This window comes from Diceros bicornis, chromosome 28, assembly GCF_020826845.1.
Source record: "Diceros bicornis minor isolate mBicDic1 chromosome 28, mDicBic1.mat.cur, whole genome shotgun sequence".
NCBI classification, from domain to species: Eukaryota; Metazoa; Chordata; class Mammalia; order Perissodactyla; family Rhinocerotidae; genus Diceros; species Diceros bicornis.
The window spans coordinates 21,110,643-21,128,141 of record NC_080767.1 but is presented as its reverse complement, the minus strand read 5'-3'; the positions used below and the strand labels follow the sequence as shown (position 1 = coordinate 21,128,141).

The 17,499-nt window shown below is 44.9% G+C and overlaps 1 protein-coding gene across 1 annotated transcript in view; it reads right to left on the bottom strand.

Annotated features, from left to right (window-relative positions):
* Window positions 1-1,718: 1,718 nt before the first annotated feature.
* Window positions 1,719-17,499, bottom strand: part of SNX30 (sorting nexin family member 30) — a 117,305-nt gene continuing 101,524 nt past the window's right edge. The window contains exons 8-9 of the mRNA XM_058523798.1: window positions 11,527-11,679; window positions 1,719-8,134 (exon numbers count right to left, since the gene is read on the bottom strand). Coding sequence (XP_058379781.1) covers window positions 8,075-8,134; window positions 11,527-11,679 — 213 coding nt within the window. The 3' untranslated portion in view covers window positions 1,719-8,074. The remainder of the gene's footprint in view (window positions 8,135-11,526; window positions 11,680-17,499) is intronic.

The window sequence follows — 17,499 nt, the reverse complement described above, 5'->3', positions numbered from 1 at the left end:
GCCAATCCTCCTCTTTTTGCTGAGGAAGACTGGCTCTGAGCTAACATCTATTGCCAATCCTCCTCCTTTTTCTCCCCAAAGCCCCAGTAGATAGTTGTATGTCATAGTTGCACATCCTTCTAGTTGCTGTATGTGGGACACGGCCTCAGCATGGCCGGAGAAGCGGTGCGTCGGTGCACGCCCAGGATCCAAACCCGGGCCGCCAGCAGCGGAGCGCGCGCACCTAACCGCTAAGCCACGGGGCCAGCCCCACCTTGTGGATTTTAACCTAAGTTGGGCTTTCAAAGTCCTAATATTGGCTCCTTTTCAACTCCCCCTGTCACCAGGGTAGCAGTTTCAAATCTTCTTTCCCCAGGTCACTATTTCTTCTAACAAATGTTCTAACCCAGTGGTTCTCAAAGTGCGGTTCCTGGACCAGCAGCATCAGCAACCCCTGGGAACCTGTTAGAAAATGAAATTCTTGGGCCCCACTCAAATCAAACTCTAGGCATGGGGCCCAACAGTTGGTGTTTTCACAAGCCTTCAAGCTTAAGAACCACTGTTCTAATGGGTCAGACTTTTTCTCCTGAAGAACTTGGCCTGAGTCCCCCTCCTCCTCTTCCTGCATCCTTAATTCTAGAGGCCCCGAAAGCCCTGCCCTTGGTTTTCTTCCCAAGTAATCTAGTTTACTCCCATGGACTCCAGAACTCTCTTTCCAACAACCTAGTCGACATCTTCACCTGGATTTCCTCAAACATAAATCCAAACCAAATTATTCTTCTCCCAGTCACCATCTAAGCCTACTCCATCTTTTATATTTTTCTCCTGATTGATTTCATATTTCACTTAATGGCATCACCTCCCAGCTCCCAGGCTGGAAATCTCCAAATCTTCTCTGACCCCTTCCCTTCACCTCAGAAATCTCTTAAATCCATATCCCTTTCTGTCACTTCTTGCCACATCTTTTGCGATCTCTTCCCATTTATTCCACAGGCCTTCAGTCTGACCACAATCTTCCAGCATACTATCTCCATCATCTTCTTAAAACAGTTAAAATAGGTATATCCGCTTTTTAATTTTCACCTGCAAAGCATTCAGGAAGGATTGTTATGGGAATATCCTTAATATTTAAGTTGGCCATATTTAAACTAGTAATAGGAAGGGTCTTCCCATAAAGGCTATAACGTGATGAGCGCCCAGCAGACACTTAGGTGCTTTGTATACGTTATTGCTAGTCCTATGGGCAACCTTTCAGGGAAGGCATGTTTTCATTTCAAAGATCATAATACTGAACTTCAGAGAGATGTGACTTGCCTAAAGCCATATAGCTAGTGAGCAGAAAAGCTAAGATTTGATCCCAAATCTTTCTCTCTTATCCCACCTTGCTGCCTCATTTTGTAGGACTGCAGTCTTATATTAATGATGTCTACTATCAGTAAGCCAAGTTCAGTACCAGTTTAAGTCCATTGCCAGTCCATTGCCATCATTAGGTAAACCTAACCGAGCATTCTGGTCTCTAATTTGCAACACTAACACTCTAATGAACCACAGACATTGCTTCTTTCTTCACAGATTTTTTTTAAAACATCATAGCAGTCGGAAAAAAAAATCAGGAAATGACTGGCCCTGACTCAGAATATGATGTTGTGCTTTGCTCCGGGATGGAGTGGGAAGAAATCCTTCATGTAATTACCTGGGCTGGCCGCCAGCCTGCCCGCCAATCACGGTCACATATATGGTTACGTATAAACACTAGGTAGTTTCTTCATCTCCCCGGATTGGTGCCAACTTGTAAGACACAGAGGAAGGTAAATTGAGGATAAGCCTATAAAGAAGTGAAGAAGAATAAAAATAGTTCAATTACATTTTTTTTTCCTGTTGCTCTGTATTATCCTGATTCTCGCAGGCAAACTGATACTTCTTTAGGAAAAATAAGAAAACAAAATAGGAGGCACGTATGTTTTCCTGTCCTATAAATCGGTACAAATGAGAACGAGTCAAGGTAAAGAGAGCATCTTTTATAGGTTTATTGGTCCATTACTTTAAGTTAATTGAGGTAAAGAAACCTTTTTAAATTCACAAGCTAATAGTTTATCAAGCAATACAAATTCTTTTGTTTACCTCAAAATGTAATACTAACCCCATAGTAAACAATAGACAGAATTTTTTATACACAGATATAAGGAAAAAAGTGGACAAAAACCTTGTGCCAGCATCAAAAACGCAACAAAAACTTTTTTTTTGCTTTTTACAATCTCTGGGTTCCACAACAAGGAAAACATAGGTGACATTCTTTTTAAAGTTTGGCGGCTTCATGAAACAATGACTTGAATCTGTAAATAAATCACTTTATCCTCTACACACATTCTCGAGCGCATTTTTTTTTTCACAGCTTTTGATTTGGCGTAATGGCAGCATGGAGAGAAGAGAACGTATTTACACAGAGGACTTTATCAATACCTCAGCAGGGTTTTTTCTTTTAAAATTTTAAATGTAAAGGATGATTTCTAAAAACAAGAAATACAGTCCATCATTTGGACATGACCTAGGCAAAAGTTTTTCTCTCTTTTTCAACAGTTAAAATACAAGTTAGAAAGTTTGCTGGCAGTTTAGTTCATGGGAATCTATCAGATGTACATCATCTCTCAAGGCATTCCCGACTCACAGACATCAAGGGAAGAGGCACACAGAAGTACAAGGGACAGGGTGTCTACTGGACTGGACCAAAACCTCAGGGGTGTCCAGGCGAACAATGCTGACTGCTAAGAGCTGCCGGTTTGTAATTCGATGAAAGCCCAGCTGACCCAGGAATCGTTTTATCATACTGATGCACATTTTTGTTTACAATCTACTTTCCTCTCCCCATTTCCACACCGAGGACAAAGCAATCCCCCTTCCTTCCTTCCAGTATCATTTGTGACTGGAGGGTTGGTCTTGACTGTGAACCAGCCCGTCATATGGGGTGTCAACAGGTGCTCCCTGCTCTGACCTGGCTTACAGGGAGCCTGGAATCACCTGGTGAGGGTGGCGCTACCGGGAGAGGCGCACGTGCCATACCCAATCACTGGCTTTAATAGGACAAGCTCTGTTAATGTGGACTAAATTATGTGAGTCAACACAGTATGTTTTATGTTTTTGGTATTTCAACCTGTGGAGAATTTCTATGTGAAATACGCTGCTCTGAGGCCCCCACAGTATTTTTTCAAAAGCTGTTCTGCAGAATCAGAGTAAACCTTTAATATTGTCATAATCTCTAGAGTTCTTTGTAGCTATGTGATTTGTCAGTGCTCATACCATATATCCTCTACAATCAAAAGTGTGCCAAAAGGCACTAAAACACTTTAAAATAAAAAAAGGTTTTGTGGTCCCTGTGTTTCCTTACATTATCAAAAATATCATTTGGCAATAGCAATACTTAGCTTTCTCCTCCCAAAAGGCAGCCCTTATTACGAACCTCACTTTCTTCTTTGTTTTCTTTGAGAGGACTAAGGACTGGCTATGTTAGACCTCTGGTCTTGAAGCTGAACAACTGGCTACATTACTAAAAACGCTTTCTGTCCAGAATCTGAAAAACACTAGTTGAAGAATAAGGCATATTAATAGGTGTTGACAGATTCTCAAAAAGTTGAGTTAGGCCTCTTTAACAGTCTGTGGCATTTTTGAAAGTCTGGATTTGTTGATTTTCAAGTGCTAAATACACAGAATGTTTATATATGAGACAAATATCTTATTGGTTTGTTACAGTTATTTTTTCAAAGCACTTATTTACAGGCTATCTGTAGTAGTAAAAATTATCAGGATAATACATTTTTCTGCCACATAGATGGAGTTAGACAGCCATACCCAGAAAGCATTTCAAACACATATGATTAAGAACAGTCAAACTCCCTATAACAAAGCCCCCTGCCCCCCAACCTTTATAATGCAGATAGTCCTGCGCATGCTCTGATCTGTGCAACTACGGAGAGACTCGATATCCTTCAAACAAAAAGCCAACCACCTATTGGGTGGGTTGATGAAAAACGGTTTCTGGTTTATTCACTGACTTAAACGACAAGGAAGAGGAGAACAACTCCAACACGCCCAGCTCAATCCGTAAGTCTGGCCCAGGGCATGACATTTTCCTCTAATTTACTGATAAATGCCACCTGCCATCTGAAGAGAGACTAAGAAGTGAGAGAGGATGTCCAATCTGTTGCCATCTTGAGGACTTTTGAAAGTGAGAAGGCAAACCCAAATTCCCAACATAATTTTGTAAATGGGGGTGGCCAAAGCAGTGTTACCTCAGCCCTATAATCAGATTACCCAGTTTCCACAGGCCTTGAGAGTAGGCGTCTGGGAAGGCAGGGTCCAGGATTGGTGCGCCCTGCCATGACCACAGGCAGCCCATCTTCAGAGCAGAAACACCCTTTAGGGCAGCCAAGGTAGAGCCCAGTGCTAACCCATCCCAAGACCCAAACAGATGAGGCTAACACGGACCTAGGAGGCCGCTCTAGACCTTGCTCTCCCTTCTCTCAGGATAGTACAGAGAAGGACTATACTGCAAGCCAATGAATGGCGTCAAAACAGAGCCTGGTGCCTGAGATTTCAATGCTATCAAGGGCAGGAACAAGTCACACAAATTCTGGGTGTTTCTTGGTCTGACACCATCCCAAGAGACAAACACCACTTGCAGACTGCCACACGGCCATTATGCCCTCCTCTAAAGCAGAACTTCCCTTGTTCCATCACAAAAGGCAAACTCACAAGAAATGTGCAGCAAGTGTGCTCTTAATTTCCTCATGTAGATGGCAACTGAGAAAGCACATTCAATTCAACAACACATAGAATGCACCCTGGGTGCAGCTGAAATTTTGGCATGAAGACCAACTTATGATACATTCACCGCGATTCCTAGAGTTGTGTTGGTTTGTTCAATGAGCAGCACAGTGAAATACGAGCCAATCACCTCCATAATCGCACTTAGCAGAGTTCACTAGGAATCGTTATTAAGTCTTATTAAAGGACAAAACCCAACCCTAAACCTGGCTGTGTAAGACGTTCCCTCATCGATTAGGAGCAGCGGTTCCCTGCTTTGAGCAGAGTAGCCTAGAATCTTCCTGTAGATCCAGCACATGATAAGGAAGAGCAGTGTCCATACCTGCCACAGATCACAGCTGCTCTCTTCAACTCATTTACATCTCTAAACTCGCTCAGTTTCTGGGAATTCTCTCTTCTGCCTTAGCCTGGATTTTTAACCTGGGTGAAGGAAACCTGTCACTATCCAGGCCCAAAGGCAGTTGACAGGGATGACTTTCCATTCCACTGCCATGTGCTCAAGCCCCAAAACCTGCCCATGTCTGTCTGCCTGAGGTAAGGTGCGTCCTCAAGCAAAAATCTCCCGGAAAATAAACACGAGAGGAGTCGGTGGTCTCAGCACCAGGACTTTGTGGAGCCAAGAAGGATGGGCTGACGAAGCCTCTACAAGGCAGTCTTTGGCACAGAAGTCTCCGAGTTACACTTCTCATAGGGAATCACCTCTGTGCTGAGGGACATGAAGAGGCGAATGCTTGGGGCTGCTGACCCTCAGGGGCCCGAGGGAGCCATGGGGGTAGGAAGGACTGGAGAGCCTCCTTTACTGCCTATTGTCACCTCACCACATGCTAGCCTGAAGTAAGGGACAAGGGTCCCTTCTCTGGAAAGGCCATTTCTCCAAGGAAGTCTAACATACACTGGTTTTCCCAGCTCTGCTATTAACGGCATGCTGGAGGACAGTTGGCCTTGTTCTAGCCCTTTCTCCTGTCTTAAAGCACAGGAACATCACTTGGGGACCAAACAAATAGAGAAAGACAAAATCCCAAGATGCCTGAATCCCTTCAGAGCCAGTCGTCTGCCTCCAATACTGTAAGGGTATGACTGTGTACCCACTCCCTTCCCCATATGTCCCAGCGAGGAACCAAATGACTTGTTTGAAGGGCTGCCTTCTTTCCCAACTAACCCTTACACAGGAATGTCCCTGGGCTTTGGCAACTAGCAGCAGACTAGATTCTAGTCTTCCCGTAACTCTTTCCACAGTTCTTTCCAAGTATTTGTTACACTGGACAACATTTTTAAAGCACACATTCCAGAAGGCAAGGCTTTACACATTCCCAAAGGTGAGCATTCGCTGCCTGGTCAGTTTAGTGTCTTCTGCCAAATATCAAAAGAAAGTTGCCGATACACACCCCGATTCTATCAGCAGGCCGTCAGGTTGGACCTGGACATCCGTACCCACACCAACATCATGGTTTAGAGGTAGAATGAAACACTGAGTCACCACTCAGGGTAGGTGGACTGTTCTTACCCTTCTGCTTCAATGAACATTTCTAATTGTACCAAACTGAAAATTCACATCAAAGGATTTTAAAATGGCACGAATGAGGTCTGACAGTGCAGGCAAGTACCAATTGCTATAAAAATTATAATTTAAACTGTGACTTTTTCAAACACGATGAAACAGAACCAAACTGTTCTGTGCCGTCCAACGGCTGCCCCAACAGCATCACAGCTGTGGCTGAGGCAAGGTCAACCCTGCGGTTAGAAAGGGAATGAAGTGACTTCGACATGCTGCAGGTTGATCGGTATTTGCAGGTTAACTTACATATGCAGCAGCGTCTCAACACAGCTGTTTCATTAAAAAAAATACTACCGTTTCTTTGAGGCTCAGATTTATAATTTTATAGGAATGAGCCACAGATGAAGGAATGCAAACATGACCTATGTAGCTTCATTTCAGGAAGGGGAAAAAAAATGAGTTAGAAGATAGATCCTTGTGTCTGTTAGTTTTGTGTTGATGTGAAAAGGAAACCTGGTAATAGTTTGAAATGAAGACTTTAGATGCGGCCAGCAGAACCCAGGGGCTGGGCTGCAAATTGAGGAGACTTGAACTCAACTAGAAGCGGAGAGTTCGCTGGTGCGCTTGTCCTCTTCGAGGCCCGTCCAGATTCTGACTTTGCTTCCCGACCAGGAATTATTGAAGGTTAAAGCACTTCATGTAGAACATTCACATTGAGTTTACAAAATCTCAACTGTGTCCTAACAACATACCAGCTTCTCACCAAAAGGTTGCCCAAACATTCAGTGGACACAGTAGGAAACATGAAACTAGGACTTTTTGGTGAGGTAAAGGCAAATTGCACAAAGCAGATGTGGCAGGTGGAGCTTGGTGTGTGCCCACGGACCTCAACAACTGGGGAGCTACCCTGACTTCAAGACAATAGATATTTCCGAACAGGCCTAATCTCTACTCGGATGACACTGAACAAGCGAAAGAAAAACATTGAAAAACTCACCGAGAAAAATGCACCTTTTTTCATTTTACACAAAAACAGTTTCAAATCTACTGCATTCTAGTGTCAGAAACAAGTTCGGGGAGCACTGCTCCCTCAGCTTCCCGGGGCATCGCATAAGGACAAGAACGCTGGCTTGCTCACTCTAGCATGGATGCATATAGACGCTGATTTAAATGGTCCTGCACCAACTGGAAACCATAAAACAGGTGTCACTCATCACAAGCAGGCAGCAGGCTACACTCACAGCTGCAGGCCACTGTGCATGAGGGACTTTCCACGGAGGTGCCACCACCTCCTTCTAGGCTGAGACAAGTCAATGCCCACGGAGGTCAATTCCAGAGCTGCCACGTATCCAAGGAAAGCGACAGCTGCCTTCTATGCGTGCCTTCCTCACGTCCTTGAAAAGCAGGACATGGGTTCTCGTCCACAACAGGCAACTCTGCTGTCCCCAAACAGGAAACCATAATGAGATGTCAAAACGTCAGCCGAGGGCTGTCTTGTCCCTCAGTTTCAAATGTCCGTAGTGTTACTTTAGGAGGTTCCTTCACAACACGGAGGTACGCTTCCTCTGTGGGAGATGATCATAGCCTTACAGACTCCACCAAGGAATAAATACTAATTGAAACCAACTATCAGACACAGGGAGGGGTGTAAGGGAAAGAAATACACAAAGGGGAGATGTTTCCGTGGTTGTTTTCCCAGTGTCGCCTCTCTGGCACCGCAGGGACATTCCGGTGTGTGCGCCATGCCCCGCGTAGGCAGAAGAGTCTGTCCCACGAGGGAGCTTACTTGGCCTCTTGTTTCTCCTGCAGTAGTGGAATGATCGACTCCCATGCCATGAGGCACTGCAACAACAACACACGCACAGAGGATCAGCATCGAGTTTCAGATTCCAGGGTCAGCTTCTTAATTCTGCTCTGACCTACCCTTTCATTGTCAGTCCTGCTGGCTCACCTTTGTCTAATGACGCCTACATGTATTATCCACGACTATTAGAAACAGGAGAGGTAACAGCTGTTTGTTTTGAATACATCACCCCCATCTCTACAAAAGACAGCAGCGTCTCTGCAAGGCCTAAATGCATTGTCCATCAAGCTCATATCCAGTGAGTGGAACTGTACTCACTAAAAGAAATTCTTTCCCTTCAAAAAGTAGAAAAAAGACAAGGCTGCAAACCCTTGATGAGGCCCTAGGTTCCCAGCCAGGATGGAAACACTGCTCCGGGTGTGGGTGGTGCTTGCATAAGGATGTAAATCATATTGGAATGGGCCAGCCACTTGACGCAGAGCTGGTGGAAAACTCACTCTTCTTCACCACACCTGGATCTCCCAAAAGGGAAAATAGGTACCTGAGAGAACTCTATATTTATTGAGTTTAATTATATCCAAACACTGTTACATATTTTACATTCACTATCGCTAGTCCTCACAATAATTCTATGAAGTAGAATTATTATCATTTATTACACACACACACTTCATAGATGGGGAAAATGAGACCCAGAGAGGTTAAATAGCTTGCCCAAGATACACAGCTACTAAGTGGTAGAGCTCATGATTCGAAAACAGATGTTCTTTCCACTATACCAATCCCCTTTCGTTCCAGATCCTTGTAGAAGCAAGAAAACTTAGAGGACTCTGGCACTCTCCTCTGAGAGCACCCTGCTTAGCAGAAATGATCCCCTTTTGAGCAGTCCCATGCATAAAGGGAAGGACAGAAGAATCACAGAAGGCCTTTCTTCGAAGCAGCCCAGGGGTGAGGCAGGACTTTGCACTGAGTCATTTGGGGAGGAGTTCTGAGGAGGTGGGAGGAGAGAGGCATCTTAGGTCAAGACAGAGAGGGGAGTGGTGAAATCGCTTCCTGCTTCCTTCCCTGGTGACTCTGAGGTTGGAGAAGAAGCTAGACTCGGACCCTGCCCTACATAAAGAAGCCTGGGGAGCCTCAAGGAGCTGGCTTTCAGGAAGAGACCCAGTGTGGGGTCTGCGGCATTCTGGGTCCTGTTCTCTCCCTAGGCCATTATCTCAAATCTGGGAGGGTCCTTCTATGTCAGCAATGGGGAACCAAGCCCACACTAGCTTTCCTCTCAGTCCTCAAATGCTCAAGCTTTTTCCCACCTCAGGGCCCTTGCATACGTTGCTCCCTTTGCCGGGAATACTTGCTCCTCAAGTCCTTGTCTCTGAGACTCAGATGAAACATTACTTCCTCAGATCAGCCTTTCCTGCCCACTCCACTGGCCCCCTCCCATCCCTAATCTAAATTATGCCCCTAGTATTTTCTCCCACAGTTCCCTGTTCTTTTCCTGTAGAGCACGTATCTCATTGTGCAGAGCTAGGATTCTGGGATTAACATGTGTCCTCCACTGGACCAGGGCTGCTTAAGGCAGAAGTTCTGCTGTTTTGTTTACCAATGTATACCCAGTCCCTCGCGCACAGTAAGTACACAAAAAGCATTTTTTAAATATATGTAGGAGCCAAGACGAGGCTCCAAGACAGTGACCCTGTGTGTGGTATATTGGGAAGACTACCAAACATAGACAAAAGACCTGGGTTTCAGTCCTGGGCCCAGGGCCTTGGGAATGCTGGCATTATCACCAAGGAGTGATAGACACATCCGATTGAGTTGGCTTTGGTATAGTGGGAAGGCCGTTGAACAGTGGAGGGCAGGTGAGGGGATCAGGGAAGGAAGTACCATTTACTGAGTATCTACCATGTGCCAGGTATGTTCTAGGCACTCGGGTATGCATTACTTCATTGTAGCTTCACAATCATTCAGTGGAGAGGGATCACTGCCGTTATACAGATGAAGAAACAGAGGTACCCTGCCTAAGGGTGTGGTCAGCAGAGGAACAAGGCCTTGACTTCACATGGAATGATCTTCTCACCTTTGGGCAGTCAGGACTGTTCCTGAGGACACATGGCCCCTGTCCCCTACACTGACAGTATGTGGGAGTGGGAATTTTCAGATTTGTGGACCTGGAGAGCTGAATCTCATCCTTGTTCAGTCACTCAAAGCTGCATAACCTTGGGCAGAGTTTTAAAATCTTGCTGAGTCTCTTTCTTCAGCTTTGAGAATCATACAGCCCAAGTAACAGGGTTATTATGGTGAGGGTTAAATGAGATGACGTATACATAGCCAGCCCAGGCACACAGCAGGGCCTTCATAAAACCAGTGTTGAGAAAAGCAGTCTGCCACCTTTCTCTTCCCCTCTAAACTAGCCCTTCCTAAGACCTGGCAAGCAAGAGCTATTCCATGACTGGTTTCCTTAACTCTCCTCCCAGGAAAGATGCAGACACTCTGCCTCTGAACAGCAGCCAGACCCATCAAAGCCTTAGAAAAAGATGGATTCTTCTAGTTTGGGAGGTGGACGTGTTTCTAGAATTGTGGCGGGAGAAGCCAAGTTAGTGCCTGTCCAGATTGATGTCAACTCTGCAGATTATCTGTTGAATTGTGAGCAAGCCATTCTTCATCTATAACTCAGCTTTTAATAAATACTAGGATTCCTTAGCAGAAATGATCTAGATTTGGATATGCTAGGAGTAAGCCTTGATTGAGGAGACTGGGCTGCAGCTTGATGAGAGCCGTGCATGCATGTGCGTGCGTGTGTGCATGCCTGTGTGCGTGTGTGCTGCGTAACCTGAAGCGCACAGATCAAAGGGATTCACGAAAAAAACTATTAACAGTTTTCCTTTGTAATCCTACATACCCTTATTTTAGGTATTTAAAAACAGTCTTTAAAAGTCTATTTAAAGAAAACAAACAGTTATTTTGATAAGGGGTTTACAGGCTTCACCAGATGACCAAAGGGTCCATGGCACTAGGAAAGTGAAGAACCCCTGCATGTAGAACTACAAGACAGCTTAAAGCAACCCCAAACCTCCCTTACCTGGGGCATCCCTGCGCTGGGCCTGACTGACTGGGGGAAGCAGGCAGCCAGCAGGACCAGAGGGCATGACAGATAAAGCTGCGGCTTCCATCAGCAGTGTGTGCAAGTGAACCCCCTGTGGGCACCCGGGGGGCCTCTGCTTCCAAACTCCGCACTGCATCTAACACAGCGGGGAAGGACATGCAGGGGTTGCTAAAGCTAAACACATAAAATTAGGGAAGGAGATGGGACTGGCAGGATTGTCCCTGCCTCTGGATTTCCGGCAGGTCCTTACGAAAGGCTCTGGCTATTAGCAATGCTTCCTTAATGAGAGGGCTGTAGTCTCGTCAACATGCTCATCACCATGCTCATCACCTTCTCATAATATTGGATGTTCTTGTCAGCCATTCCCATGAGCAGCTGCCGGAAGTCCTGCCTCTTGTTGTTCTGCCACCTCTCCATGTCGGCTTTCAGATCAGCATTGAAACATTCCATCCGATCCTGACACTTCTCAACGTCTGCTGGCACCTGGAACGCACATGAATAAATGGGTGCTGTGTACGTGCAACTGGTATCTCACGCCTTGAGCTCCTCTGCTCGCACATTTGTGGAAGAACAAATTATACATTAAAATGTCATAAACATACTCCCTGTTCTGGAGGCATTTATTTGAAGGCAGAGCCTTGGGTTTTCAGGTTTAAGAAGGAATTCTGAACAAGGCTAAGCTGACCCAGATCTTCAAACCCATCCAAGCACCACAGAGTGGGGGAACAGCCACTTGTTTACAAACAGGAAGAAGAAACATTGCAATTCAGTCATATGTCTTGGGTTCCTTTTTTTTACCCACCCATAGGTAAAAATGTATGTAGATTTTGCAAATACACAGCGGTAGCTGGTATTGCCCTGCTAGTCTCCTGTGTTCCATAATGAAATCAGAAAAGACGGTTTTCCCATATCATGTGAACTATTCCATTACTTGTGATGTTTGATAATGCCTACCCTCATTAGTCAGAGAATTAATTGCAATAATAAGACTACTGCCAGCTTCCTCCTCTGAATCCCACATTACCAATAAACTGGAGACTTGTCCATGTACCCCTAGACTGCAGATAATCAAAAACGAAGAGTTAAAGTTAGGTAATTCTAAGAAAATTATTTATGCGTGTCAAAAGAATGTGAAATATAAGAAGAAAAATATAGCAGGCTACTTGAAGTTTTTCTTGAAGAAGTTCACAAGAATTTCTCAAAATGGAACTATGTCACCTGAATTCCCCAACTTTCACTTTGCTTTGGTGAGTTTCATCCATCCCACACAGCTAGAGAGAGAATATCCAACATTATGAGAAGGTAATGGGAAATGATTACCCTGGTTCCCAAAGAACAAAGCTAGCTTCTCTCCTAACTCAAGAGCTCCCCTGGGCCTTGATGGTAGCCAGGGGGTCAACACGCCCAAAGCTGGGTCCAACACCCGCCTGCCAAATGCTTCCCAGCAACGAATGAGGCCTTGTACATTTTGTGTGCTGGGGCCTGTGATCCCAAATGTCTCCAAGCTATGGGTCACCATCCAGGTCAATCTCTACCAACCAAGGAAGGTTTATACCCAGGCCTTATGGGCAAGGAGCCAACCCAGAAGCACCAATAATGACGAGGCCAAGCCTGAGGGAGCTGGACACCTTCAGGGCTTCCAAGAGTGCCAAGGGCACTTGGCCATCTGCCACCCAGATCATCTGGAGATGGCTGCAGCACAGAGGAGCAAGGAAAGGGAAGCAGCCCAGGTGAGGGGATTTGAACATGCCTGGCTTGGGAACTAAGCTTGCGTGAGACAAGGATGAGTTGGAGAGAAAGCTATAGCAAGGCATGCTGGGCAACTTAAAAGAAAGGAACTTTTCTTTTAAGCAGGGAGAAGAAGCCTTCTTCGAAGCACTTAAGCTTCTGGAAGAAAAAAAAAAAAAGCCTTTACTTTTTCTTCAGATGCCATGACTGAGGTCACTGTCACTCTTGCCTTTCCCTGCTGATTCACCCATTACTGTTGGCCACCTCAGGGGAAAGTGAAATAAAACAAGAGTGCCCTGGCTTTGCTTCCCCTCAGCCATTCCCCCAGAAATGTCCAGTGAACCAGCCTCAATAGGCAGCCAGTGAGCCAGTGTCTCTGGGCCGGCCTCACCTCCCTGCAGACACAGTCCAGTTCCCTTATGGCTCTCCTGGCCACTGCTCATTTTAGCATCTGGGTGAAAGTGCCTAGGAGCAACTTCCTGTTTGCTTAACAGAACTACTGCAGCAAGGAGGAAACGGAAAGCTCTGAAACGAGACTCTCATCAGGGCACAGTGAGAAGAGGGAGGGTAGGCTCTCTGACTCAAAGGAAAGATTCCTGGGTCTGTTCAGGGGATGGCAACTCTGGTTGACCCATAGAAATTAAGTTAAAACTACATCTTTAGACTTTATGACTGCCTGACCCTCACTTTGGGGAATATTTTTAGCTTATCATTTTCACAACACACTCCATGCTGGGCACTGAGGAATACAAACGTGCTTAGGTCTCAGTAGGCAAATCTTGTCTCAAGTCGCCTACAGTCTAGTTGGGAAGAAAATGAACAGGTCTGGGGACAGTAAGGTGAGATATTATGAGTGCTCTCACTTCTCTCTGAGCCCCGTGATAAGCATGCTATGAGGAGGAGCTGGAGAGCGAGTCCAGCTTGGATGAGGGATCAGGTTTCCTTGAAGAAATACCACTGAGGCAATTCTTCAAAGACGATAGAAGTGGGAAATGCGATGATGAGGGAGAGCGCACTCTACAGTGACAGTACATGCAAGTGACAGAGATGAGACAAAATCTAGACCCATTCAGGAGTAGCTCAGAGGCCATAGTGCCCACAAAGGCATAGAGAGAGAACTTTCACCAGCTGGCAAGATGGGCGGGAGGCAGGGAGCACGTAGAGAGGGGAAGGGTAGAAGATGAGAAGCCTGGGACTCTTCCTGAAGGCCAGGTTTTCTGAGGTCCATTTAATTCATGCCCCCTTTTGGAAAATAGAAAAGCCTTGGCTTCCTCTAACGATACAGACAGTTCTAGAGCCAGACTTCCAGAGTTTGAATACCACATCTACCACCTACTAGATGGGTGACTTTGGGCATCTCTATGCCTCAGCTTCTTTTTCTGGATAATACTATCCATCTTATAAGGTTGTTATGAGGTTAAAAGAGATGATGTGCATAAAACACTTGGTGCCTGGCATACATTAAGTGCTCAACAAATATGTTAGTTCTGATCACTATCAATATCGTAAATCACTGTTCACAAAAGATAATTTATCATTTGTACAGTCCTTCAAGTCAAGCATATTTTATGGAGCTTTGTTCCATGTCTTAAAAAAGAAGTTTCTTTTTTGTTTTCTGAATATAAAATATGTTCTTTCAAACTTCATTCCTTTTCTAGATAATATGTTCTTTTCACCCTTCACCCATGCTATCCCTCTCCGAGATTTCACCAGAGACCAGAGATGAGTCAACATCAAATCACCCTTGAGATCAAGAGATCACCCTTGGCACCCCGGAACCAGGGCAATGGCTATAACACCAGAAGGGAGAAGACAGATTAAACCAACATGGTGGAAATCCAACTGACAGATCTGGCAGCCAATTGCATATGAGAAATAAGATATAGGAAGTCAGAGAAGAGCCTTAAGTTTCTAGTCTGGGTGATCAGAGTGAGAAAAGTCCAATATAGGGCTCAGGATAAAGGACAGGTCCACAGACCAGATAAAGGAGGTAGCTGCAGCCATGGGAAGGATGAGACCTCCCCTTCAGAAGAGGGGGCTGAGTCAACTCAACAACAAGAAAACAAATGACCCTATTTTAAAATGAGCAAAGGGCTTGAATAGACATTTCTCCAAAGAAGATACACAAATCGTTAACAAGCACATGAAAAGATGCTTCACATCACTAACCATTAGGGAAATGCAAATCCAAACTACAATGAGATACCACTTCACACCCATTAGGATGGCTACTATAAAAAAAAAAAAAAAACAGAAAATAACAAGTATTGGCGAGGATGTGGAAAAATCTGAATCTTTGTACACTGTTGATGGGTATGTAAAATGGTATAGTCACCATGGAAAACAGTATGACATACAAACAGATAGATCTGTACACTCATGTTCATAACAGCATTATTCACAATAGCCAAAAGGTGGAAACAAGTCAAGCTTTCATTCACAGAGGAATGGATAAACAAAATATAATATATACATACAGTGAATATTATTTAGCCTTAGAAAGGAAGGAAATTCTGACACATGCTACAACATGGATGAACCTTGAGGACATTATGTGAAGTGAAACAAGCCAGTCACAAAAAGACAAATCCTGTATCATTCCACTTATATGAGTATCTAGAGTAGTCAAAATCACAGAAAGTAGAATGGAGGTTGCCAGGAGCCAGAGGGAGGGGGAAATGTGGAGTTGTTGTTTAACAGGTACAGAGTTTCAATTCTGCAAGATGAAAAGAGTTCTAAAGATTGGTTGCACAACAATGTGAATTTACTTAACACTCTGAACTGTACACTTAAAAAGGATTAAGATGGTAAATTTTATGTTATGTGTATTTTGCCACAATTAAAATTTTTTTAACTTTTAATAAAACGGGGGGCTGAGGAGGGGAGGGTCAAAGGGTAGAACTCACAGAGAAGCCCACATTTAGAGAGTTAAAGGAATCAGCAAAGGTCGCTAAGAAAGACAGGCACAGAAGCAGGAAGTGAGTCAGAAAGGGCAGAGTCATAGAAGCCCAGGGAAGGAGCGAGAAGGCGGTTAGAAAGGGGGAAGGGCTCAAAAAGACGAGAATAAGAGGAATTGAGGAGAGCTGTCTGAAGGGCCCAGCTACTGAAGTTGCCCAACTTTATGAAGAGGAGGGCTGTTGGCAGCAGATGCTCAGGATCACATTCTTCTGGCTTTTGTTTCTTTTTGGATGGTGATGGTGCTCAGGGCAAGCTGCCCCAGGAAGCACCACTCTGGTATGCGGATTATTTCGAGCTGAAGACAATAAGGACTCAGAGAGCTCAGGAAAAATATTTGAGTTTCCCCTCCCAAACTGCCTAAAGAATTTAAAACCAAAAAATCTGTTTTAGGAAGGGGTTATTATCATGACTGCTATAAAAGATAATTTAGGATAGAGGTTACAATAGAAAAGGCACCAACAAGCCCCTCTTATCGGGAGTCCTATCTCTCTGGCCACATTCTTTGGATGGCCCTGCGAGGAGTTGTCAGACAATCATTTACAAGGGAAGTCTCCATTTGTAAAGGTATCTCCCTCTCTGTATTGAGAAAAAGGGGGGGTGAGCTCATTTCTAGTAACTTATCAATGTGGAAGATGAGGCCTTGGGGCTGTATAATAAACCTACTCTTGTTTACTGTGCTTTAGTGGTAATCTCCTGTAACTGACTCCCCCCACCGCCAAAATCCTCCTTTGTCATTGGCTAAAAATGATATTTAAGACGAGAATTTCTGCTATTGTGTTGAGAAACGCAGTGTCCCTGCTTTCTCCCATGTATACATGTTATTAAACTTGGTATTATTTTCTCCTGCTAACCTGTCTTGTTGATTATTTGGCCAGCCAGAAGAACCTTAAGGGAAAGGGCAGAGGGAGATTCTCCCTCTTCCCCCGACAGTTTTGGCGAGCCAGCCAGGAGAAGCACTGGCTGGTAAGTTGCCTTCTCTGGCTGGAAGACCTGCTTTCTCCCTGGACTACTGCAGATGGTGAGATACGGGAACGCCTGACGAAAGCCGGCAAAAGGTAAGGCTTCTTACCACGTCAGCCTCCCGGAATCTCTATCTGCAGAGTCCGGCGGAAGGAAGTGGTGAGAATTTTTTCTCTTTCTAAATTTAGATTGGCAGGAGAAAATATTTGGGAAACTAGTTTCTTGGGCTTTTAGTGACTCTTGGTTTAAATTTGGTAGAGTACTCTTGGTTTTGATCTTGATCCCTTTTCCTCCCAGAGGTAGTCTCTGTTTTTCTCTTTTGTCTGTGTCTTTTGTCATAAGAAGGAAATACCATAGGGTAGGACGCAGGCATAGGCCCTATAAGCCTGCTGTCCGGGCCGGCCCCACAGACTGGTGAGTTTGCGGGTCTCACCAGACCGGCGTCTACAAACTTTGCTGTGGGTTATTATGCACATGAAGTGAAGGTCATTGCCAAGGGCATCTTGGAAGCCAAAAAGGCCGCAAATTTGGTGGGCGCGGGTCGAGCAGTTAAGAGCCATTAGGGCGCTCGCCACTTTCAAAAGACTCCCGTGTCAGGATAAGTTGGGTCACGGAACGGGGTAGATGACACAGGTCCCCCGCCAACTGCAAGAAAAT